The sequence below is a fragment of the Carettochelys insculpta genome, chromosome 19 (assembly GCF_033958435.1).
Source record: "Carettochelys insculpta isolate YL-2023 chromosome 19, ASM3395843v1, whole genome shotgun sequence".
Classification (NCBI taxonomy): domain Eukaryota; kingdom Metazoa; phylum Chordata; order Testudines; family Carettochelyidae; genus Carettochelys; species Carettochelys insculpta.
In genome coordinates this window covers 22,550,419-22,575,152 of record NC_134155.1, presented here as the reverse complement: position 1 = coordinate 22,575,152, position 24,734 = coordinate 22,550,419, and the positions used below count along the sequence as shown (strand labels likewise).

Genomic DNA, 24,734 nt, shown 5'->3' with positions numbered 1-24,734 from the left:
CCCGAGCGCCACCGCGGGCCTCCAAGTACCGCGAGAGCTATCCCTCCCGCCAAAAGATCGCGAGAGCTGGGCAAGGGGTGGTTCCAACGGACGTCACCCATGGTTACCTCCGAGCGTCGCTGCGTAGCAACCGGGAGGTGAGAGCGGAGTGGGGCCAGGCCCAGGACTTTCAAGGCGCCTTTCTGACTCGCGCGATCTTGGTAGTTATAATGGGAACCTGCGGGTGCCATGGCAACAGATTTCACGGTGTCATAGAGGTCATGGCAACTGATGGTACGGGTGTCATGGTGACAGGACTCCAGGGGTGCCATGGCAACAGATTCCACAGGTTTCATAGATGCCATGGCAATGGATGCTACTGTTGCCATGGTAACATATCTCCATGACACCCGCAAGATCCATTCCACAGGTGTCATGCAATAGCAGTGGGCACCCTACGTACCATTGCTACAAACTTAATGGATGTGGCATTGACCTGAGTAGGAAAACTTGTACAGGCTGCAAAGGTGATGTTTAATGTGGAGTTCTGGAACGCTACCCTTTGTCTGGGTCATATTGTTGTACTTTGTATTAATTGAAATTTGGTGTATTTTTTAACAAAAAGGAGAGGGAAACTCCAAAGTGACAGAGAGTGGGGACAGGTGGATCTGTTCAGAGGAAGATATCAGGCATTTCGGTTGCTGACAGGTCAGGTTCCTGTTTATTCTATTTCCTAATATCAGATACTTGGGAAATACATTTCTAAGTTATTAGGAAATAAATTGGTAAGAGCTGTGGTCCCAGTCCTGTAGAATACTGAACTTGTGTGTCTGCCAGTGAGCTCAGCCTGAACTTCACTCATTTACTCCCTAAATATAGAAATATTGAACGTGGATTTTTCTCCCCAAGAAAACAATTTTTAGAAAAGTAAGTCCTGATTTTGGAAATAGGATTTTTCCATGTTAATTTCAGATCTGAGTGATATGTAGAGGTTTAGATACTCTGAATATAGTTTCATTTTTATATTTCACTAGTTAAATTGGATTGCTTTAGATTGAATTCTAGCCTTTTGTATTTTAAAAAAGCCAACTATCCCTCTTGAAGGCATGGGTTTAAGGATGGAGGCTTGCATTCAAAGCAATTGTTTTCATTCACAGATGAGTTGGAATGAATAAAAAATAAATTCTTCATGCCTGCTAGGTTACTTTGCAAGAACTCAATTTGTAAGATTGTATTGACTCTTTAATTATTATTATTTCCATTCAGTAAAATGGCAGGCTTGGTCCTCTGTGAGCCCACAGAGCTTTACAACATCTTGAACCAGTCCACGAAGCTCTGCAGGTTAACTGAGCCTAACTATCTCTGTTTATTGGGTAAGCTAATGAGAGTGTTAATATGTATATTAATGTGCAATTTATCATATAGTTCATTTTTGTTTAATTATTGGGGCTAGATTATCATAAAAGTTTGCATGTGCTTTGGGAGTGACCCAACTTCTATAACAATCAGTGAAAACATGCCTAGTACCTATAAGGGGAGTTGAATTTCACTTCCTCTGCACTTATCTAAATGACTGTACAAGGTTCAGTGCAACAGAGAGAGGTCCCTCAGTCCTGCTTGATCCATTAGCATATATGTGATTGTATAATATCTAGGAGGATTTGAGGATCATTGTGATTTTATATTTTATACGTGCGGTTGGTACTCTGCTTTGTCGCTGTTTCTTCTTTTAATAGAATTTGGGAGGTATACTTCTCATAGGTCATGTCTTCACTGCAAATAAAGATGTATTTTGCATCACGGCGTGAAAGCCTTTTGGGGACAAGACACAGTAGCTGATCTGTCTGCACTAGGATTTAACATTGAGATGGCTTTCTCAAAATGGGGATCATAATATAATAAGTATAGCTTTACTTGCAGTGCAGACATAGCCTTAGAAGAGGCGGCGTGGTCTTGAGGACAGAGAATGTGATTGGAATCCAGGAAAATGCTGAGTTCTATTGCTTCCTCTGCTGCTGTCCACTTAATCTCTCTGGACCTAATTTAGAAATGATGTAAATGAAAGTGTCCAGTGCATGCCTTGAACTAGAGGTAACATAGTTGCTGTGGAGGTGGAAAAAGGGGTATAATAGGAAAAGCAACTAACAGAAAAAGATAGCAGGAGGTGTCTTCTTTATCTTCACCCATCCTTTCTGTTACCGATTTGTATTATTTGCTTTATCTGACATACCAGTCTCCAGTCCTACCCCACAGCATGTACATTGCAGCAGGTTATACACCCTTAAATCACGTAATCAGGGTGTAACTTACACACCATTTATATAATCTCTACATTAGCCACCCATGTCTCAATTTTGCCAGCAGTCAAATGGAGATAATGAGCCAAATCCATCCTTGGTGTAAAGGAACTCAGTTGCACCTGAGATGACTTTCACCTGCTGATACTGCCTTCCTCACAGAGTTGTTGGGAGGAATAATTAATGTTTGTGTGATGCTTTGAGCATATGAAGTGCTATATAAATGGTAATGAGACATATCATAATAGGAACTCCTACTTCATCTAGGAGTTTTTCATAGACACTTTTAACGATGCCATATATAAAAGTGATCATGTAAATATGGCATCTATGTACTCACCTGCTTGCTCCCTTGATGCATTCAGTCATCTCTATTTAATGTAATGACAAAATACATTGTAACTATTATTTGTGTTAGTAGGCAGAGGAATAGAATTATGACAGAAATAGCTGGATTTTAGTCTTTCTTATGATAAATCTCTGGATTTTAGTTTTTGCATCATCACTAAAACTGTATGTTAAATTCCAGTTGCAGCACCCCATTCTGCCCGTATTATATGTAGGCAATCTTTGTGCAATGACTGCTGACTTTGGTCCAGCAGAATCTTCATTAGTGGTAATGATGATATGTGAGAAGGAAATGATACAGCCTGATTTTCAGATCCCAAGTTAAATTCACAAAGGTGACATCTTCAAAAATATATCGTTTTGCTTGCAAACTAAGATATTTAATCTGAAAGTCAATTGGCACAATAAACATGGAATCCAATGAAGAAATGTATACCTTCTGTGGTTTGGGTATCTAGTTGTAAAATGTGTAAAGCTCTTTGGATTCTGCCATGAAGGCACTATGTAAGCCATTCACACTGTCTTCATTGTTATTTTCAGATGCCCGTACAAAGCGTGAGTATGATGAAAGCCATGTGATTACAGCAAGAAGGGTTAAACAGGTTAGTTGTGGTTTCAAGAAGGTTTATCATTCATATGTGATGTCTTTCATGACCTTCTATTTTGGCTGGCGGAGGGGCACATATCTCCACGTCAGTGACACCAACAGGCCTCCAGAGAGCTGACAGCAAACTAAAGCTGTTCCTCCTCCAGAAAATAGCAATTCAAATACCACCTATGCTTCTGAGGGACATATTTTTCTGGGGCACCATAGCACCTGCTGTCATGGGAACAGAATGCTTTGTATCCCTATGTTCCAGGAGGGTGAATGCACAGGACCATTAATGAATAACACACACTGATGATTCTAGGATTTAGCATTTATCAGTGAGACAGAATTGGCTTAAAAGGATGAGAAACTGCTTCAATCTCTCCCAGGCCTGAGTCTGGAATGTTCAGTTTATCTCATAAAAGGTGATGCAGTTTGGGCTAGAAAAGAGGGCAATGAGATTACAGTAGCCTAAGGAAGGGAGACATTAAAATTGAATATCAGGAAGAGTATTCCAGCAAGAAGAGCTAGTACACTGGAGAGTTGTCTCACAAAGGGTGGTGGGACATTGCTTCAGGTTTTTAACATTAGATAGGACAAAGCATTCAGAAATCTGCTGGATTGGCAGGTAGGCCAATAAAATGACTTGCTCAGTCTTTTCCATCTCTGACTTCTTCGATTCACCTAAGGGAGTTAGATACACAGGTCCTATTAATTGTGCCTCTTACCCCCTTTGGGAGTTTTGCAAATCTCAGCCTAAGTTTCTTCACCAGTGAGGTGCTTCACTACATTTGATAGAAATTACAGGTGAAGAATTCAAGAAAATAGGAACAAAAATTGCTCTGTGTTATAGATAGATATTGTTATCTATCAATCTATGTTTTAGATAGAAATATATATATAATTTAGAAGTGTGCATCTGTCTTTCGGTCCACCTGTTCAGGAACTCCACCTAAAAAGTAAGAGCTAGGAGCACCAAATTTGGTATGCAGCTTCCTCTTATCATAACTTAAAGCAAGGATAGGTGTGGTTGTTCCAGAATAATGGAGTGTGCCTGAATTGTTTCATATCAAACAAAGGGAGGGGCGTGAGAGCAGGGACAGTTGTACTCACTGACGAGCACAGAGGACAGAAAGTACAGGGGACAGTTAAATTCACAATTGACAACAGGGGGACAGAAAATGTCCCAGTGATCACTCTCAGGCTGGCAGCGTGACCCCTACCATCCCGACCTGCCCTGGGGACGAGCAGCCAGCTGCCCCACTGCCTTGTGTTGGCCACAGGGTGCACCAGCAGGCAGCCTCCACAGACTCGGCTGCCTTAGGGAGTGCCAGCAGGTGGCCTCTGTGGCCCAGGTTGGCCCTGGGAGAAGTCAGCAGCTGTGGTGCATAGTCCCCCATCCTACCCCAGGAAGCAGCTGGTGGGTGGGGTGCTTTGCGCACCTCCCCACCCTGGGGCTGGCCCCAGGGAGAAGCCAATAGGCAGAGTGCACTGCCCTGCCCTGGCCAGTTCTGGAGAGAGGCTGGTGAGGTACATGGGCCCCCCACACCCTGGGTGACGCCAGAGAGAAGTTGTAGGGTGGCCTGCATGCCCTAGATCTGACCCTGGGCAAGACTGTGTAAGTCTACTCATGATAAATACTGCAAGGCTGGAGGCTGAGAGCTTAGGGAAACACACATTCAGAGATCTGTGGGTGAAATAATGATGCTCAAAAGACAGGATGAAACAAAATGGTGACCATGAGGAGATCAGACTCTTCGCTGCTTTGCAAATACACGTGTACAGTCTGGGTGTAAATCACTGCCATTCTGAAGTGGTTGTACTCACTTTATACAGGCATAAATGATTGCTCAGGGTGCAAGACCGTGGCGAATCAGAACTAAGTTAGTGTAATATACACCTTCTGGAAGTTTCTCAATATATACATTGTATACCATCCTGCTAATCCATAGACCAGACCCACTTGCTGACATGTAACTTAGTATAATAGTACCATGGGGAAATTTATTAGAGGCTAATCCATGAGGAAAATTGCTGCCCACTCTTCATAAGATTCTTTTGTGGTTTTGCTAGAATCCCCTGGGGAAATACCTGGTACCTCAGTCAGTTGAACTGGAGTGTGTCAAATATTGTGTCGTATACGATGGTAAAACCAGCTCTTTGGACAATACCTATTATAATGACTATGAGGAGGATGAAGAAGGTATGTTTACTGGCTAGCAAGACAGATTCATGCTATAACTCACAGCTCAGCTGTATTCTATTCTCTTCCATCAAGCCCACCACTCCAGTATGAGAATACCTCCCACTCTTCATTTACCTTTATCAGTTTATTTCTATTTTAAATAACTTAACAAGAACACTTAAGTGCACAGCATACATTTTGATAATATGACACCATCAGTAAGCCTCTGACTGTTATACTATTTCACATGTTCTATTCTAGGCTTCATAAATCCAGATTTTCTTTCAATGCCTCATCTAGGCTGGCTTATCTTCCAATCTGTGAAGCATTCACTTTCAAAGCCATTTTTCCCAGTTCATCTAGGGTTGAGTTTGTTTATGTATTGCTTTTTAGGGCCTAAAGCTACCTCAAAGATCCCAGAATCTGAATCCAGTTCTTCATGTTCACAGAGTGAGTTCTTTCATTTTATTAGTAAGTTCAGTAATTTTGAAACAGGCTTTGCCTTATCAAGGTAACAAAAATAGGACTTACCTCTAATGAGAGGATGAATTGGATGAAGTTTGATGGGAAATGCTTAGGTCTGGAAGCCCATAGGATAAAATGAAGGTCATGACACTGATAATTTTGTGGATCTGTTGAGTTGATTTAAAGATAGAAATAAATATTCAGATATTGGCATAGAGGTTATGCTTGTTAAGTTTGCAAATGATACCAAGCTGGGAGGGCTTGCAACTGCTTCGAAGGAGAGAGTCAGAATTCAAAATGATCTGGACAACCTGGAGAAGTGGTCTGAGGTAAGCAGGATGAAGTTTAATAAAGAAAAATGCAAAGTACTCCACTTAAGAAGAAACAATTAGCTTCATACATACAAAATGGGAAGCGACTATCTAGGAAGGAGTACTGCAGAAAGGGATGGAGGGGTCATAGTGGACCACAAGCTAAATAGGAGTCAAGAGTGTGATGCTGATGCTAAAAAAGCAGGTACGATTCCGGGATGCATTAACAGGAATTTTGAGAGCAAGACACAAAAAGTCATCCTTCAGCTTTGCTCAGCGCTCATTAGGCCTCAAGTGGAGCATTCTGTCCAGTTCTGGTCACCACATTTCAAGAAAAATATGGAGAAATTGGAGAAGGTCCAGAGAAGAGCAGCAAGAATGATTAAAGGTCTAAAGAACATGAGCTATGAAGGCAGACAGAAACAACTGGTCTTATTTAGTTTAGAAAAGAGAAGACTTAGAGGGGACATGATAGCGGTTTTCATGTACCTCAAAGAGGGTTACAAGGAGGAGGGAGAAAAATTTTTCTCCTTGTCCTCTGAGGATACGACAAACAGCAATGGGCTTAAACTTCAGCAAGGAAGGTTTAGATTAGACATTCAGAAAAACTTCCTTACAGTCAGGGTCATTAAACATTGGAATAAATATCCGAGGGAGGTTGTGGAATCTCCCTCACTGCGGATAGTTAAGAACAGGTTAGATAGACATCTGTTGGGGATGGTCTAGATGGTGATTGGTCCTGCTGTGAGGGCAGTGTCCTGCAGGGTATCCATAGAGAATAACAGGAGTTAATACCTGGACTGTGACAGGGACCAGAGAAATTAAAACATGTTCTGCCTGGAGGGGTGAGGTAAGATAAGTCAGTAGAAGAAGGAAGTTCTCCAAACATGAGGTTTGCAGGGCATGTCAGAAATGTCTCCAGTGGCTTCCTTGCAGTGGCTTTTAACCCTGCTCTCTCAAAGTCCTTCAGATACCAGGAGTGAAATTCTGTCCCCAGTGAGTTTTGCCACTGAGGTCAGTAAGAGCAGGGCTTTACCCCAAGTCCTCCAGGCCCATTGGAAATAACCCTCCCATGATCCAATGTCCTGCAGCAACCATGTGTAGTAGTTTTTCTGTGTCTTTAGATGCTGAGATAGGGGCTGCCATCCGGTGTGCCCGAGTCTTAGAGCAGTTCACCCGCCACCCAGTCCACATCCTGAAAGGAGGGTATGAGCGCTTCACTGCATGCTACCATTTCTTGAGGACTCAGAAGATATTCTGGATGCCTCAGGTGAGATTGTTGTTGAAAGAGGCCAGGTTTTCTTACTATAAATAGACTTTTTCTGTGTGTGTTCAGCTAATGCCAGTGAATTCCCTAGTTAACAATTAAAGGGACAGTGTCCATCTGAGTTTAATGGTTTTAAGGAATCAAAAGTCACTTCAAGTATTACCCTTGCCCCGAGTACTTCTGCTAACGGTTGTTCTTTTTCATCTTCCTGACGCTGTATGAAAAGGTCACACAAACATGATAAGAAACTGACTAATCAGAAAGCGTTGTTAGATTAAATAAATCTCTTTCCGCTATACTAGTCTGTACAAGTTTATCTCACTGCAGGGTACCTGCAGTTGCAGTCTAACAATTGCAAGTAAATGTGTTTGGGCAGAAGTTGTGACTGTTTGTTTGTGTTAAGATGATGACGTCTTTAATAACTTCTTACATGCAATGGCTTTCATCCAGTAGGATCACAAAGTGAACACTAATGCATTTTTTCAATATTGACTCAGGGATGAAAATCCCACTGAATGAGTCACTTATTTCCAGCAGCATCTTGTTCTCTTTATCCACAGAGTGATCAGGCTGGAGCCTGCTCAGATTGAGAGAGATAAGCATACAACTTTAATATTTAGGGCTGGGCTTCAAAAAATACCTAGTGACTTGTGACTGAAACATGTCTCTTCATTCTGATACTCCATCTTTGTCAACTAAGCTGTGTAATAAAAGTGTTAGTCTGTGCAGTGCTCCAGTACCATGTGCTGTCTTAATAAAGTGATACATGAGTGATCTGCAAATGGAAAATAAATTGTCTAGTGACTTTTTCTTGTTTCTAGATGATGCTTGACACTCCATCTGCCTCCATTGTCCCTGTAGTCACAGTCGTATACAGCATTCTCCTATACTTCATTCTCTCCTCTGTTGTTCGGTGGATACTCGCTACTCAGTTCTCTTCCATTCCACTCTGGCCATGGCTACTAAATTATGTCCTGAGCCTTCAAGATGCCCAAATGGGAGGCTGCTAAGCTATGTGCAGAATTTTTGGTGTTCTGGTTGAAGCAATGAGTTGAAGTTGTATTATGCAGTCACACTATATCTGCTAGTCTTGTTTTGACAAATAGTTTCATTTGGCCTCAGACCAAGTAACTAGCAAACACTAGATAATATGAGGTACAGGCTGAACCTCTCTAATCCGGAACTCTCTCAACCAGCAATATGCATAATCTGGCATGATTTTAGTTAGCCAGACAGCCACTTAGCATGGGTGTGGCCAAGTATTCTGTGGTCCCATAAAGTTTGTTTGCAGCCCCCAGTCCTGGCTCTGAGTGTTCTGTGCTGTTATTTAGGTGTAATTTACTCCTAAATGTCTTCTAAGAGCCCAGTAAGCAGTGGAAATGTTGGCAATGCTGCTAGATAATATTGACCTCCCATGGTCTTGCAAATTCTCTTGCTCAGCACATATCCCAAGGGAGAGATTCAGCCTGTGCTAGAGTCCCTCACTATATTACAAAGGACATAGCCTGTCTCTTATTCGTTTATTTCAGCAGGATCACAATAACAGTGACTATGTTTATTTCATTGACCAAGTCTAGTGATAACTTTTCTTTTAAATAGATGTCTGATAAATGAACGTCCCTCATTTCTGTTTGAATGTAGCTGTTGGGATGCTGGCTTTGCACTAGTTTGTTTCTTCTCAGGATCCAGGTGTAAGAACTGTCCAAGCTAAGATAAAGGAAAATAGGAATAAATTCATTCAACTGTATTAATCCAGTTGTGTCTCCTCTGCAGGAATTGGATGCCATTCAGCCATACCCTGTAGAGATATTGCCTGCTCAGTTATATATGGGAGATTACAGGCAGGCCTGTGACCCACAGATTCAGAAGGATTTGAAAATCAAAGCACAAGTCAACATCTCAGAGGAGATTGCAACACTGTAAGTCAAATGGTCCCACTGGATTTGCATCAACAGTTGTGTGTGTGGAAATCCACCAAATGATGTGGTACAGCATTAGAACCCATTAGCAGAAGCTGGATGTTTGTAGATCTTCCAGGAACCTTGTGAGATACTCATTCATTCAGAGGAGGAGGAGGATTAGGTGTAGTGGGATAAGTTTAAGGCTATATAATACTTGTTCTTCTGACTTCTCTAGCATAGACTCTCTCTTCTGACTCTTTGCTGCATCAGCTTACCATAACTCAGAAGAAATGAGGCTATGCAGAGCAAGGATGGGATCTTCGGCATTGGGGCCCAGGCTCTCAGAGGTAACTAGCAGTTTACTTCCCGGGAAAATCAGGGCCTGTGAGTCCAACACTTAGCACAGACCTTCACAATGAGCCTAATGCAAAATTTTGAAACAACATTTGAGGAAAATTTACAAGCCAACATGCTTAAAATATCATTCATTTCCTTTTGCGCGATTTCTCTTCTTCTTCTGTATTCATAGAATGATAGAACACTAGAACAGGAAGGGACCTCAAGAGGTCATCAATTCCAGTTCCCTGCCCTCTTGGCAGGATCAAACACCATCTATACCATCCATGATAGGTGTCTGTCTAACCAGCTCTTAAATATCTCCAGCAATGGAGATTTCCACAACCTCCTTAGGTAACTTATTCCAGTGTTTAACCACCCTGACAGTTAGGAAGTTTGTCCTAATGTCCAACCTAAACCTCCTTTGCTGCAGTTTAAGCCCATTGCTTCTTGTCCTATCCTCAGAGGCCAAGGAAAACAATTTTTCTCCCTCCTCCTTGTAACCCTTTTTGAGGTACTTGAAAACCATTATCATATCCCCTCTAAATCTGAGGTACTTGAAAACCGTTATCTTGTCTTCTCTTTTCTAAACTAAACAAGACCAGTTCTTTCAGTCTTCCCTCATAGCTCATGTTCTCTAGACCTTTAATCATTTTTGTTGCTTTTCTCTGGACCTTCTCCAATTTCTCCACATCTTTCTTGAAATTTGGTGCGCAGAACTGCACACAGTACTCCAGTTGAAGCCTAATGAGTGCAGAATAGAGCGGAAGAATAATTTCTTGTGTCTTGTTCTCGACACTCCTGTTAATGCATCCCAGAATCTTGTTTGCTCTTTTTGCAACATCATCACACTGTTTCTTCGTATTTAGCTTGCGGTCCACTATGACCCCTAAATTCCTTTCCGCAGTACTCCTTCCTAGACATTCGCTTCCCATTCTACATGTATGAAGCTGATTGTTTCTTCCTAAGTGGAGTACTTTGCATTTGTCCTTATTAAACTTCATCCTGTTTACCTCAAACCATTTTGCCAGTTTGTTTGAATTCTGACCCTATCCTCCAAAGCAGTTGCAACCCCTCCCAGCTTGGTGTCATCTGCAAACTTAATAAGTATACACTCTATGCCAATTATCTAAATCGTTGATGAAGATACTGAATAGAAACATTCCCAAAACAGATCCCTGCGGGACCCCACTTGTTATGCCCCTCCAACATGACTGTGAACCATAAATATCTACTCTCTGAAAATGGTTATCCAGCCAGTTATGCAGGCCCCATCTAAGTTGTATTTGCTTAGTTTATTGATAAGAAAATCATGTGAGACCGTGTCAAATGCCTTACTAAAGTCTAGGTGTACCACATCCATGCCTCTCCCTTATCCACAAGACTTGTTATCCTGTTAAAAAAAAGCTATCGGATTAGTCTGGCATGATTTGTTCTTTACAAATCCATGCTGGCTGTTACCTATCACCTTATTTTCTTCCAGACGTTTGCAGATGAATTCCTTAATTATTTGCTCCATTATCTTTCCTGGCACAGAAGTTAAGCTGACTGATCTGTAGTTTCCTGAGGTGGTCTTTTTTCCCTTTTTATAGATGGTCGCTATGTTTGCCCTTTTCCAGTCTTCTGGAATCTCTCCCAGTTTCCAGGACTTTTCAGAGATGATAGCTAAAGGCTCAGAAACCTCCTCTATGAGCTCCTTAAGTACTCTAGGATGCATTTCATCAGGGCCGGGTGACTTGAAAACATCTAATTTTTCTCAGTAATTTTTAACATGTTCTTTATGTATTTTATCCTCTAAACCTACCCCCTGAATGACTGAAGCTACTTCATTAGCCACCCAAGTCAGTGGGCAAATTATATTAGAAATATGGCCAGAAACCCAGTGACATTTTGCAAGGATGTGACTGACCAGCAAGAAGTGATTGAGGAATAATACAATTTTCTGCCTGGTTACATTTGTATAGCCAGTATTACTAATAATCGAACATTTCTTGTGTATCTGTCTGCAAAGAGAATACTTGAAAATCTCAGAGCACTGGGCTTTGTTTCAGCTCTGAGTCATCACTTGTTCCATGAAAAGCAGCTGCATAACTTAACATTCTTCTGTATTGTTTCACATCTATTCTAAGTGACATAGAATCATAGAATCATAGAAGAGTAGGACTGGAAGGGACCTCAAGAGGCCATCGAGTCCAGCCTCCTGCCCTCATGGCAGGACCAAGCATTTTGTAGACCATCCCTGAAAGCCATCTATCTAACCTCTTCTTAAATAGCTCCAGCGATGGAGATTCTACCACCTCCCTTGGCAATTTGTTCCAGTGTTTGATCACCCTGACAGTTAGGAACTTTTTCCTAATGTCCAACCTGAACCTCCCCTGCTGCAATTTCAGTCCATTGCCTCTTGTTCTATCCTCATGCATCTGATGAAAACAAAAAGCAGTCAAGTAACACTTTAAAGACTAGCAAAATAGTTTATTACGTGAGTCGTGGGACAGACCCACTTCTTCAGACCATAGCCAGAACAGAACAGACTCAATATTTAAGGCACAGAGAAACCAACAGACATTGACCCAACAGACATCAAAACACTCCAGATCCACAAACCAGTTAGTCAACATTTTAATGGAATGGGGCCTTCTGTCAATGACCTAAAGGTATGTGTGTTACTGAAGAAGAATTATCGCACCATTCTAGAAAGGGAAGCAGCCAAGCTGGCTTTTATATTCAAATTTGGCACATTAACACATGGTTTAAATCGTGATGGGAACTTTCTGAATCACTATAGGGGCTCGTCTGCATACTTGGCTCAATCTAATTCTTGACCTTCCCCCCCACCCCTCCACTCACTGATTTGCTCACCTTGATTATCTTTTTCTGATTTGTCCTCCTTGCTTACTGTTTTTGGTTCTCCGTACCTTAAATATTGAGTCTGTTCTAGTCTGGCTATGGTCTGAAGAAGTGGGTCTGTCTCACGAAAGCTCACCTAATAAACTATTTTGCTAGTCTTTAAAGTGCTACTTGACTGCTTTTTGTTTTGATAGTGTATAGACTAGCACAGCTTCCTCTCTGTTACTATTCAACATGTAAGGCATCTGATGAAGTGAGTCTGTGCTCATGAAAGCTCATGCTCAAAACTTTTCTGTTAGTCTGTAAGGTGCCACAGGACCCTTCGTTGCTGTATGAGAATCCTTATAAGGTATATAGCACCTTAATGAAACGGCATCTATGTATGTTAATGATATATTTAGGAAACTCCCAAAACAAATACGACTTGAGAAAACACCTGCTTTCAGCTGTCTGCCTTCATCAGGCTCCCATGTAGAACATACTATAGGGTCATGCTAATATAGGTTGCACCTCCCTGGTCTGACATTGGTTGGGACCTGACTGGTTCTAAACAAGAGAATTTGCCAGACCAGGAGAGGTTGCCTGACCTTAGCCCCCAAACCCTGGCCCTGTGCTCTGAGGAGCTGCTATGGCCTGGTCCCACGCTGCCATGGGACTGCTGCAGGATGCCAACCCTGGTCCTGTGCTCCCACAGGACTTCCAGGGGACTCTGGTCCCGTGCTCCCTAGGGCGGCTGGTGCACTCCAGCCCCAGTCCTGGCTATACACTGCTGCTGTGGGGCTCCAGCTCTGGCCCTGACCCTGCGCTGTGGCTTTGGAGCTACAGCTCCTGCTCTGACCTCACGCTGCTGCTGCTGCAGGACCACTGAGGGACTATGGCCCGAGCTCCATACTCCCTAGGACCCCTTGTGGGGGCTGCTGCTCCTGCTGTGGCCTCACGCTGCTGCTGCAGCAGAGCTCCAGCTTTGGCTCTTGTCCTGTGCTGCAGCCACAGGGTTCTGACTCCTGCTCTGGCCCTGCACTGCCACTGCAGGGCCACCCGGGGACTCAAACCCCAGCCACGTGCTCCCTGGGGGCGCTACGGCTCCTGCTCCAGCCCTGCACTGTCACCATGGGGCTGCTACAGGGCTCCGGCCTCAGTACTGTGCTGTCCCCTAATGGGCTGCCAAAGCTGTTGCCTCTGGCCCCATTTGGCCCTCCTGCCATTGGGCTGTCAGGCTCTCTGATCCAGGAGCATCCCTGGTCCTGATGGGCCATCAATGTTGCTGGACCAGAGAGTGCTGGTTTTAGGAGGTGCAACCTGTTCATAAATACCGAGACATTTTAGAATTGTTGACTTATACTGGATCTCTTGGTTATCCACTTAATGCAGCCTCCGTGTCTTACTCGCTCTCCCTTACCATGATGATGACAATGAAAATCGTTTACTGATGTAACTGCAGATAAAATATTGCTGATTTACTCCAGTCAAGTAGAATTTGGCAGAACTGCTTTATTGGTCTGTTTAATATCTCTCCTATGTGCTCCCTTTCCAGTTTCACAGATGAAAGTAAAAAACTTCTTCATGTTTCTGTGGCAGATTCCCCTGACGCAGATCTTTTTTCCTCTTTCCCCACCATTTGTCACTTCATAGGTGAGTGGGTCCTGATCTATAGCCTGTATTGTGCACATTGTTCTACTGAGTATGGATGTTCACAGTCTTTTAACACTGCAAAGCATGGTCCTGAGAGCCTCGTGGTCCATTTATAGGTAACTTTCCTAATGAAGGGAGGGGAAATGTAAAAGACTGTACTCTTATGAATAGTACCAGTGAGTTAAATGGGATTGCACACCTTAATGTCAGGGTATTTGAATCTGGCCAAGAATGAAAAGTCAAATCCACTACGCATACAGTCAAAATATACTGTATACATTTGGTCAGCAAAAGAAATAATAATGACTATTGTGTTCCAGCCAGAGTGAATTCAGCTATGAATAATGACAGTAGTTTTGAATCTGAGAGCCTGCTGAGCTGCCCTGCAAAGCCACCGCCTCCTAGTGTGTATGAGTGTATGTCAGATGACACTGATGGCCTCAGCGTTGGCCTTAGGAAGCTAAGTTTTACTGCTAGTGCATGGCAACCTCAATGAAATCAACTGAGTTGTAGATGTGTAAGTTAGAATTTGGTCTTAGTGTGTAATATAGAGGCAAATAAGCAGGATGCGAGCTGTTTCCACAGGGCTATGTAATAAATCTTCATGCCACTAATAATAGATGAGTTCTTATTTATAGTGCCTTGATAAAACCAAAGGCCCACATGCCAGAACCACTAAAGCTTTATATAATTGCACCAAGTGTGTGCATGTACCTTATGAAACTTAGCATGAAACTGGGAACGTGCCAGTTTGTGGTAAATTTCCTGGGTGACAATCTCACTTTCAGATAGCTCTGTATGTACCTGCTGACAACAAAATCTGCAGTAGAGCAATAGTCTGGATTTGGTTTACATTAAATTTATGCTTAAAGTCCAGGTTAATTCTTCAGCCAGAATTCTTACATGACACCTATTGGTTGGTGGCTTATGGTGACATTGTTTATTATCTTTATGTATTATTCATATTGTGCCAGTGCCTTGGAGCCCCAGCAACGGACCAAGACCCCATTGTGCTAGGTGCTGTACAAACAGAGCAAGAAACCATCCCTGCCCTGAAGGGGTTATAATCTGGATAAAAGACAGGAGACAACAGACAGATCAGAGAGTGGAATGAGACAAAGAGGCCATTTACTAGGAATTTATATATTAGTCCAGATTTTAACCTTAAACCCAGTCTATGATTTTTATGGATTTGACCCCATCCCACCTGCTATTTCCACTTATTTTTAGTCTTTCATTTTCCTCTGGTTCTTTTTTAAGCAGTATAAGAAAATCACTCTGCAACGTAAGTGTGTGAAAGCTTCCACAACAGCTTTGAATGATTTCTCAACTGTGGTCTTGAGAATATTTGAATTCTTTACTTGACAATCTGTAGTGGATTAATTTACGATGTGACAGTCTCAGTTAAATACTAGAGAGATGCTTTCCATTTATCACAAGTGAATTATGGGTACAGACAAATCATATTCTTGCACCTTTTTAATCCTAAACTAGTCAAATTTTAGGTCGCTCCATTTGGAAGCAGAAATAAATAGAGTCTGGTATTTTCTTTGATGCAGTTTTGCTTATGTGCAAGGAATAGCCACGCCTCTTTAACCAGCAGACTCAAAAATTCTCTTACTAGCTTTTCCCAGCATCGCACTGGGCTCATGGGCTGTTGCTTGGCTTTTTCCCTCTGCCTCTCACTTTCTACTTTTTCTCACTTTCTGTGTGTCCTGCTTTCACTCACACACACAAAACATAGGCATGGGGCTGATTTTGTTCAACAACTTCATTAATGATCTGGATGTTGGGAGAGACTTTTGCTGGTTTGCAGGCGTCAGTAAGCTGTGGGGAAAGGTAGATATGCTGGAGATAAGGATAGAGTCTAAAGTGACCTAGACAAATTGGGGGATTGGGCTAAGAGAAATCTGATGAGGTCCAACAAGGACAAGTGTAAAGCCATGCACTTAGGACAGAAGAATCCCACGTAGTGCTACAGCATCCATTTCTTATCAATGTTTTGAGGTGGACACCTTTCTACACCAGATAACTTACTGGTGGCTTGGTGTAGAGAGGTGTCCTATCATGGAGTTGGCATAAGCCAGGTCTCCCCAAAAACCTTGTGAGAAGAATTAAAGAGTACCTGTCTGGGAGCGTTATGGATATGCACCAGTAGGACTGGCGCTCCATCCCCAGGCACGTGAACAAGTTGTTCCGGGAGCCCCGGACTGTGTAGGTGCAGCGCCCGCCACAAATCACCCCCAATTGCCTTAGTGCGCCTGTAGCATGATTACAAAGGAGAACTCACCAGAGGTGCCCTCCTCGCCATCAGGGTCCGGCTGCAAAAAGTCCTGGGAGGAGGGGTGAGAAACAAAGTTTAAAAAAAAAAAAATCCTCGCTCTGGGTGAGATCAGCCCCTCGTTTCACCTGCTTACCATTGTCCTCATTCTCCTCTTCCCCAGTCACCATGTCTTCCTTGCTGTAGCCAGAGGCCGCCTGAGGAATCTCTTGGGAGGTCTCACCGGACTGTTTGGAGACAGTGGTTGGGCCCCCCCTAGAATCCCATTCAGCTGCTCATAGCAGTGGCATGTCTGCAGTGATGACCTAGAATGTCCGTTCGCTTCCTTTGTCTTCTGGTGCACCTGGTGGAGCTTCTTTATTTTCACATGGCACTGCTGGGCCTCCCTGGTGTATCCTTTTTTCACCATGCCCTGTGAGATCTTGGCAGAGTAGTCTGCATTTCTTTTGCTGCTTCACAACTCCGCCAGCACAGCTTCATCTCCCTCCCACCCTCAGCAATAAGGTCCTAGATCTCTTGCACACTCCAGGCTGGAGCGTGTCTGCAGCCCATGGCCAGAGGTGCTGCCTGCTCCACTAGCCATGCTGTCCAAACAGGAAATGAAGTTCAAACTTTCTCAGACCATTTCTTACACACCTGGAGAGCAATGGAGCTGAAAGTGCTGGCCAGACTGGTCACATTGGGGCACTGTGGGGCACCTCCAGAAGGCCAAGAATGTTGAATTTCACACCGCTCCATCTGCACAACCCTACAGTTGACCATGCAAGGTTGAATTTGATGTTACTCCTCGTGAAAAGTAGGAGTACAAAAGTCGACCTTAGGAGCCCTTAGCATTGGCAGAGCAGACCCTGTAGTGTGGACTGATTGCTTAGAAAATTGATCTCAGTCATCTAAATTCACCCTAGTTTCCTAGTGTAGACCAGACTTATGGCACTTTTCACCAGCAGTAGAAATTAACTTAAAAGTAACAAGAGTGGGGAGGGTTCTGTGCCTTTATTTTTGGAGACACTAATTTATAATGCACTTTTCTCTGTTTAGATGCTCAGATGGCTCTTGGAGCAGTTCTGGTTTTCTCTACCCTGGGTCTAAGTCGGAGCAGCACAGCGGTAATGGCCTTGCTCATGCATTCATGCCATTACCCCTTAAAGGTACAGCTGCACTTCGGCTTGCTGCAGAGCGTGACTGCATCTCCTGTCCATTTCTATTTCTGAAACCTTCTGAGGCACTGAAAAATATACACCTACAATTAAGTGGTTATTGCTCTGTGGAAGTGCCTGCTTTGTCATCATCTTGCTGTCCTCTAGAGTGTGGACTGATGGTGTAAAAGCTGGTAGTGAGAGAGAGACGGAGACAGAGAGAGAGGTGCAAGAGCCAGAGCAGGGGGCTAGAGAAATGTGGGGGAAGGTGGGATATGTGAGTGAGCTGCTGGACATCAGGGCTGGGGGTGTATGCAGGAGGGCAGGAGGGGGATAGTGGGCAGGAGGCTGGGAGCAGGAAGGAGCCCTGGGACTGGGTTGTAGAATAATGTAAACCATTTGAGAACAAGAAGTCCTTTGGCACCTTATAGACTAACAGATATTTTGGAGCATAAGCTTTTGTGGGTAAAGACCTGCTTCATCAGATGCATGGCGGGGGGGGCGTTCAGAGGAGTATTTAAAGAGGAGGAGTCCCAGTAAAAGGGAGGGCCAGAGCTGACAAGGTCTATTCAGTCAGGGTGGGAATGGCCCATTATCAGTAGTACACATCAAGAGAGGAGAAAACAAGTCAGATCAGTCAGGAGGGATGTGGCCCATTGTCAGATTCTAACGTGAACATGTGAACATCCAGAGCAGAGAAACTGCTTTTGTAAGGGACCTCTGCTGCAGTGAAATCTACTCAAGCTGCTCTTTCAGATAGGCCTTTGCCCTGGTTTGGACAACACTTTGGAATGCTTTAGTGAGCCTTCAGGGGTCGGGAGACATGAATATGATTAAATCAATGGTGCTGTTGGAACATGCTCTTGCAAAGCCCTTGCTCAGATGCATGGGCATAGACCCACCGGACTACTTGTTTGAGTAGAATAGTAACAGAGAGGGAGCCGTGCTAGTCTGTACACTATCAAAACAAAAAGCAGTCAAGTAGCACTTTAAAGACTAGCAAAATAGTTTATTAGGTGAGCTTTCGAAGTGAGTCTGTCCCATGAAAGCTCACCTAATAAACTATTTTGCTAGTCTTTAAAGTGCTACTTGACTGCTTTTGTTTTGTTTGAGGAGAATTAGTCGTAGAAGTACAGGTTGGAAGGTAAGGCAGTTGCTGTCCAGGATCACAGCTCGGGAAGAAACCATGCAATACCATTTTACCTTTCATCTCATTAAGCTTAAGCAGGTCTAATTACGCTCCTGATAGCTATAGGAAATTCTGATTTTTATGTGCTCAGAGGGATGTTACTCAGCAACTTCAGCAAGGAAGCCTGAGAGGAGTGCAGTGCATTTTTGTAACACCCCTGCTCTGTCAGAGCATTCAGGACTAATTAGGTGAAACTAACAAACAGTCGGGATGGCTGTAATTAGCACTTTGGGATTGTTGAATGGTGGATTTATTGCTGTAGGCCAGCACTGTGCAATAGCATATAGTGCTCATCCAGGAACAGGAGAATCTCTGCCGTGCTGTTGTATGTAGCTACTGCTTCTCTGCTTCGTCCATTGAAAAAGCATGTTAGCATTTTACATGGCAGGAGACCCATTAGCCCCAGGGAGAGCTCTGGGCTGGCACTTCTTGCTGCAGAACCATGGAAGGTAGACCATAGATGAAGAAAGAGGCCTGAGCTGCACATTGCAGGAGTACTGCTAACCAGGATACTACAGAGATGAGGGGCTACTCTGAAGTGCAGATCTGAACCAAATTATCTCCCGGCTTGTTCTATTTATGCCATTCCCCAGCTGTGTAGTGCATAGTGTGGTGGGAATCGCTATGCAATTGGGTCATTTACAAATGCAGTAAGACACTCAGTTACGTGGGGGTAGCATTCCTCACAACCCCCATGTAACTGAAATTTTGTGTAAGTTGGGAGAGGGGGACCCCTCCCTCCTCCTCTGAGCCCCTGGAAGCCTGGATGTCAAAAGATGTTGAATGTACAGTAGAGTCTCAATATTCACAAACCTACCATTCACAAATTCAATTATTCGCGAGCACCCAGAGCAGCCGCTTCCCCAGGGCTCCGGGCAGGAGTTCCGGCAGCCACTGTTTCCCCCAGCACTCAAGGGCATGGAGCACTGGCAGCCGCCGCTTGTCCCAGGACTCCAGGCAAGAGCGCCAACAGCCGGGAGCTGCCATATTGGTGAAATCCAACATTTGCAAGGGTTCCCAACGTGGAACCCTCGCAAGTGGTGAGATCCTACCGTATTGCTTAAATCATTACATATTTGTTTGCTGTGGAGAAAGGGCCCTATAAAAAGATGCAAAATTACCTTTCTGCCCACTCAGCCCCAGAGCTGCCCTGGAGCTGAGTCCTGGGGCCAGGGGGGCTAGGGGTACAAAGATGTCCTGAGGCTGCCCAAGGTGAGTATAGGCGAGAGCCATGGTATTAAGCCAAAAGCTCCCAAATGAGCACTAGTTTGAGGGTGAGACAATCATGGTTGTATTGCAGTAGCTTCAAGAAGCCTTCATGGGCCAGGGCTCCTTTGTGCTAGGTGCTGTACAAACAGAGGACAAAAAGACAGTCGTTGCCCTGAGGAGCTTAAACTCTGAATCCTCCAAAGCACAATTACATTGTCCTAATTCCAAATCCCTGGCAGAAAGACAGGGGAAAACACTCTGTGCTCAGTGTGCAAGGGTGACCGTTATATACCTGCCTTGCAAAGAGCATCACTGTGGGAGAAGTACCCCAGTCTCCATGCAGCCCTAAGTCTTGGCTGTAGTGAAACTGACACGAATTTGACAGATACTAGACTGAGACCTCCAGCTCCTTTCCCACAGGCAACTGGACAACCATCACTTGATTGTGCAGTTTGATCCTTACTGAGCTGGACCTAGACTCAAGCCAATCATCTTTCTGGACTGAAGATGCACTCCATATCTTAATACTACTCCCCTCAGACAGCTGCCTTGGTACTCTGATTGAACTGCATATTACAGACAAGGAAGGTTAAAACGGTTGTATTTGGAAGTGTCCTTTTCTTTTTGTACTGGTTCAGATACCTGATGGGTTCATTTTTGCTCTGTGTCCTTACAGTACTTAGCACACTAAGGTATGGTCCATGGCAAAAGCTACTTCCTGCTATGGAAATTTAAATAATGCTTCTAAGACTTAGAGGTGCAGTAAACTCTTTCATATCCAGCTGCCTCGGGACCAGGAGGTTGCAGGATATTCAAAAATGCCACTTAACAGAGAGGTGGCTCTGGGATCCCTGGCAAGGAGGCAGGGGACCTTGCAAGCCCCGAGGCTGGGAGCTGGCTGGGGTGAGGAGCCCCACTGGCAGCTCCAGCCCTGAGAAGCTGGATGGGGTGCCGGGTTTGGGGGAACTCCAGCAGCTCCAAGACTGGGAGAACTCAGCCAAGGTGTGGGGCTCTGCCAGTGGCCCTGGGCTCTGCCAGCATGTGGAGCTCTGCAGGGGCACAGGGCAATACTGCCAGCACACAGAGCTCTGCCAGCATGCGAGGCAACGCTGGCAGCCCCTGGTTCTGCCAGTGTGCAGAGCTCTGCTGGCATGCAGGGCTGTGCTGGCGCGTTGGGTTCTGCTGGCAGCCCTGGGGGGCAGAGGAACACCGGCGGCCCTGGGCACGGGGGAACTCCACCAGGGAACAGAGCTCCACTGGGGCCGGGGTACTCCAACAGCCGCAGGACCGAGACCTGGCAGCTCCAGCCCCAGGACCAGACGCATTAACCCCAGCAGGCCCAGGGCTGAGAGAACCCTGGAGCTAGAGGGGATAGAGACCCACTGGCAGCCTCAGCCACAGTACCCTGGGATGGAGCCAGCAGGGGATGGTGTCAGTTAATTGAGAGTTCCAGTTTAACAAATGCTGGATAAGAAGGAGTTTACTGTAATTATAACCTGGGCAATCCAGTGAGCAAGCTCCTGACTTTTCTCCCTGTCTTTACTTGTATTTGTAGAGGGCTTGGAAGTATGTCCAGAAATGCAAAACAAATATGAGGCCAAACCGTGGCTTTGTGCAACAGCTGTCAGACTGGGAAAGCCAAATCTACGGATCAGTGATCACAGATATCGCTGAACCACATTACTGACAGGCAGCAACGAGAGCAATCAAATGTCCCAGCTTAATTTGGGCTGCATTGTTTAGGTAAGGTTTGACTAGAGCTGACTGCTGTGTGTAAAAGAATATAACAATCTGAACCTCTAGGGTTGGTTTTCATCTTTGTGTTGTTATTTACATCATTTGGGGTCCCATCCCCCATTCCAACAAACCAGCTGAACCATCAGCGGGAGCTGTAATTGTGGCTCATTTTGATTGTCACGTCTGTTGGTAAAGACTGAGCACCTGCAAATTCCATTGAAGCCAGTAGGGGCTGCAGGTGTGCAGCCCTGTGGAAAAGCTATCCATTGATCTCTGTCCTTGAATGGGCTTTCGTGAGCACAGACTCACTTCTTCAGATGCTGGTCTTGGAAATCTGCAGGGCCCGGTATAAGTAAGCCTGAGCAAGGGTGGAGATAACAAGGTTAGCTCAGTCAGAAAGGGTGAGGCTTACTACCAGCAGTTGATCTGGAGGTGTGAACACCAAGGGAGGGGAAGCTGCTTCTGTATTTAGCCAGCCATTCACAGTCTGTGTTTAAGCCAGAGCTGAGGGTGTCGAATTTGCAGATGAATTGTTGCTCAGAAATTTCTCTTTGGAGTCTGGTCCTGAAATTTCTTTGCTGTAGGATAGCTACTTTTAAGTCTGCTACTGTGTGGCCTGGGAGATTGAAGTGCTCTCCTACGGGTTTTTGTATATTGCCATTTCTGATATCTGATTTGTGTGCGTTTATCCTTTTACGTAGAGACTGTCCAGTTTGTCCAATGTATATAGCAGAGGGGCATTGCTGGCACATGGTGGCATAAATTATATTGGTAGATTTGCAGCCCTGCCTCTTATTTACGCTAGCCAGACTTCTTTGCCTGGAAGATCTGTTTGCAGCTGCAGTCCAATTATATTTAGCCAAATTAAAGTCCTGCCCAAGGTCAGTAATGTTTCCTTTTTCACACTCTAAATTCCCGACATTAGCAGCACGGAATAAGAGCTTGCAGATGTTACATAAGCCTTGCACTGCATTTTGAGCTCTCTACTCTTGTGTCATTCATTTTCAATCTTTATCCTAGATTTGAACATTCCAAGTTTTTTGAGCCATTTGTACAGCCTCAGTAAGTCTGGCCTGTGACAGAATTACTCAGCCTTGCAATGAATTTAGATAACTAACCAATTCTGAGCGCTGAGATGTGTATGCTTGGTGGAAATTGGATGACCAGAACTAAACAACAGGAGTATAAATCATAATCAGAAGTAGATTTTCTGTACTAATGTCTTGCAGTGAGATCTACAAATGGGTGTGTCCATTTTGTACTGTCTGTTTCAGAACCATTGCTTTTAAAGAAACCGAGAGGAGCTGCTACGGCTCCGTTTGCAAGCGGAAGTTGTGCTGGAAGAAATTTGTAGAAAGAAATTTGTTGTAATATGCATCCCAAACGTATGGGCCGGGCCCTGCGCTGTCCAGGGGATGCCCTCACGTGGGCATGGTGGGGGAGTGGGGGGTGAACATTCTAGAACCTTGGCCAGACAGCCACAGAGGGACACAGTATGTTCCAGATCCCCAGCTGATGTATATCAGCAGAACTCAATTAACTTCAAGGGAACTATGCCAGTTTACACCACCTGAGGCTCTGTCCCAATATCTCAGGATTTCAAGGATTAAGAATTGTAGTATTTGGAGGTTAAAAGGCTAATATTAAATTGGTACCTTGCAACCTCTAAATGAGGAGGAACAGAAGCTCAGGTTTCATTGCTTAGATTCATATGGAGGTTATTTGTCTTTTTATTATATTTGTTTATTTTAAGGAGACAGTTTAAGGGCCGCCAATGCACTTTGGGCTTTACTCTCATGAGGTCCCCCAACATCAGAAGAGACAGGCAAGGTTAGTATTTCACAGGGGCTACAGTTACACTACAGCAATCTGTTGAAAAAAGTCACTGTCAGAAGAGTTTTCCTGACAAAACTTCTGTCAACAGAGTGCAGCCACACACAAAAGCCAATCAGAAGAGGGCTCCCCTCTGTTGACAGAGCGTCCGGACTGCCTGGCCACTCTCAACAGACAGACACCTGGAAGCACAGCAGACAGGGCTGCCCATTGTTCTGGATGCCCTGTCTGTCGAGAGAGGGCCCCCCAGATCGTCCACACAGCTTTTTTGTTGACAGAATGTGTCGACAGCAGCATTGTGCCTCATGTGTCAGAGGAGTAGCCATGTTAGTCCGTATATGCAAAAACAACGAGAAGTCCTGTAGCACTTTATAAACTAACAGATATTTTGGCAAAACAAAACAGCAGTCACATAGCACTTTAAAGACTAACAAACTAATTTATTAGGTGATGAGCTTTTGTGGGACAGACCCATTTCTTTAGCTATATAGCATTTCTGGTCCAGACTCAGTTATATAACACAGAGGCCCCCAAAAATTGTAATAAAAGCTGACAAAGCAAATACATGGAAGTGAAGGAGGGGAATGAGCTGTGAGGGATGTTAAGTGTCTTGCCTGAGAAATTATGAACATCAAAGGAAGGGAGTCAGTCCGTGTAATGTGTGAGATAAGTGCTGTCCCTGTTCATGCCAAGTGTTAATGTGTTGAATTTGAGTATGAGCCCAGTTCACAAATCTCCTTATGTAATCTGCTTTTAAAGTATCTTTGTTGTAGGACGCATTCTCAGGTCTCTAACAGAATGGCCCAGTCCATTCACTGACAGGTTTATTTGTGTTGAGATTCCTAATGTTTGCTCCTTGCCCATTCATTCTTTGGCGAAGTTTTTGCCCAGTTTCTCCAATGGACATAGTAGACGGGCATTGCTGGCACATGATGGCATATATAACATTGCTACAGGTCTTTGCCCACAAAAGCTTGTGCTCCAAAATATGTTCATCTATAAGGTGCCACAGAACTTCTCGTTGATTATGCCTCAGAAGAGGCAGAATGCTGCCAGTGAGAGTGCTGAGTTCTGTCGGCAAAATGTGTTTTGTGCTTGGACGTTCCACCAGTTTTGTCCCCAAAAACCAGGGTTTTGTTGGCAAAACTCGCTCGTGTAACCACAGGCAGGGAGAATAGGAAGGAAAGCCCAA

The 24,734-nt window shown here is 44.3% G+C and overlaps 1 protein-coding gene across 3 annotated transcripts; it reads left to right on the top strand.

Moving 5' to 3' along the window:
- The first annotated feature begins 17 nt into the window (after positions 1 to 17).
- STYXL1 (serine/threonine/tyrosine interacting like 1) lies at positions 18 to 22,337 on the top strand. Of its 3 annotated transcripts, XM_075013497.1 has the most exons (10): positions 18 to 137; positions 1,246 to 1,352; positions 3,165 to 3,226; positions 5,287 to 5,416; positions 5,792 to 5,848; positions 7,299 to 7,444; positions 9,215 to 9,360; positions 14,060 to 14,157; positions 17,477 to 17,586; positions 21,528 to 22,333. In XM_075013497.1, exons 1-10 carry the CDS (start codon positions 100 to 102, stop codon positions 21,657 to 21,659), a joined length of 1,026 nt encoding a protein of 341 aa, XP_074869598.1. In that variant the 5' UTR covers positions 18 to 99; the 3' UTR covers positions 21,660 to 22,333. The 3 variants fall into 3 exon arrangements, with proteins under 3 accessions (XP_074869598.1, XP_074869599.1, XP_074869600.1); XM_075013498.1 differs by lacking the exon at positions 21,528 to 22,333 and having other exon boundaries at positions 14,104 to 14,157; positions 17,477 to 17,545; XM_075013499.1 differs by lacking the exons at positions 5,287 to 5,416; positions 5,792 to 5,848; positions 7,299 to 7,444 and having other exon boundaries at positions 21,528 to 22,337.
- Positions 22,338 to 24,734: the final 2,397 nt, after the last annotated feature.

Coding starts and splice junctions, on each gene's coding strand:
- STYXL1 (XM_075013497.1), top strand. CDS start 100: ATGGTTACCTCCGAGCGTCGCTGCGTAGCAACCGGGAG. Junction 3,227..5,286: donor CAGCAAGAAGGGTTAAACAG/GTTAGTTGTGGT, acceptor TGGTTTTGCTAG/AATCCCCTGGGGAAATACCT. Junction 7,445..9,214: donor AGATATTCTGGATGCCTCAG/GTGAGATTGTTG, acceptor TCTCCTCTGCAG/GAATTGGATGCCATTCAGCC.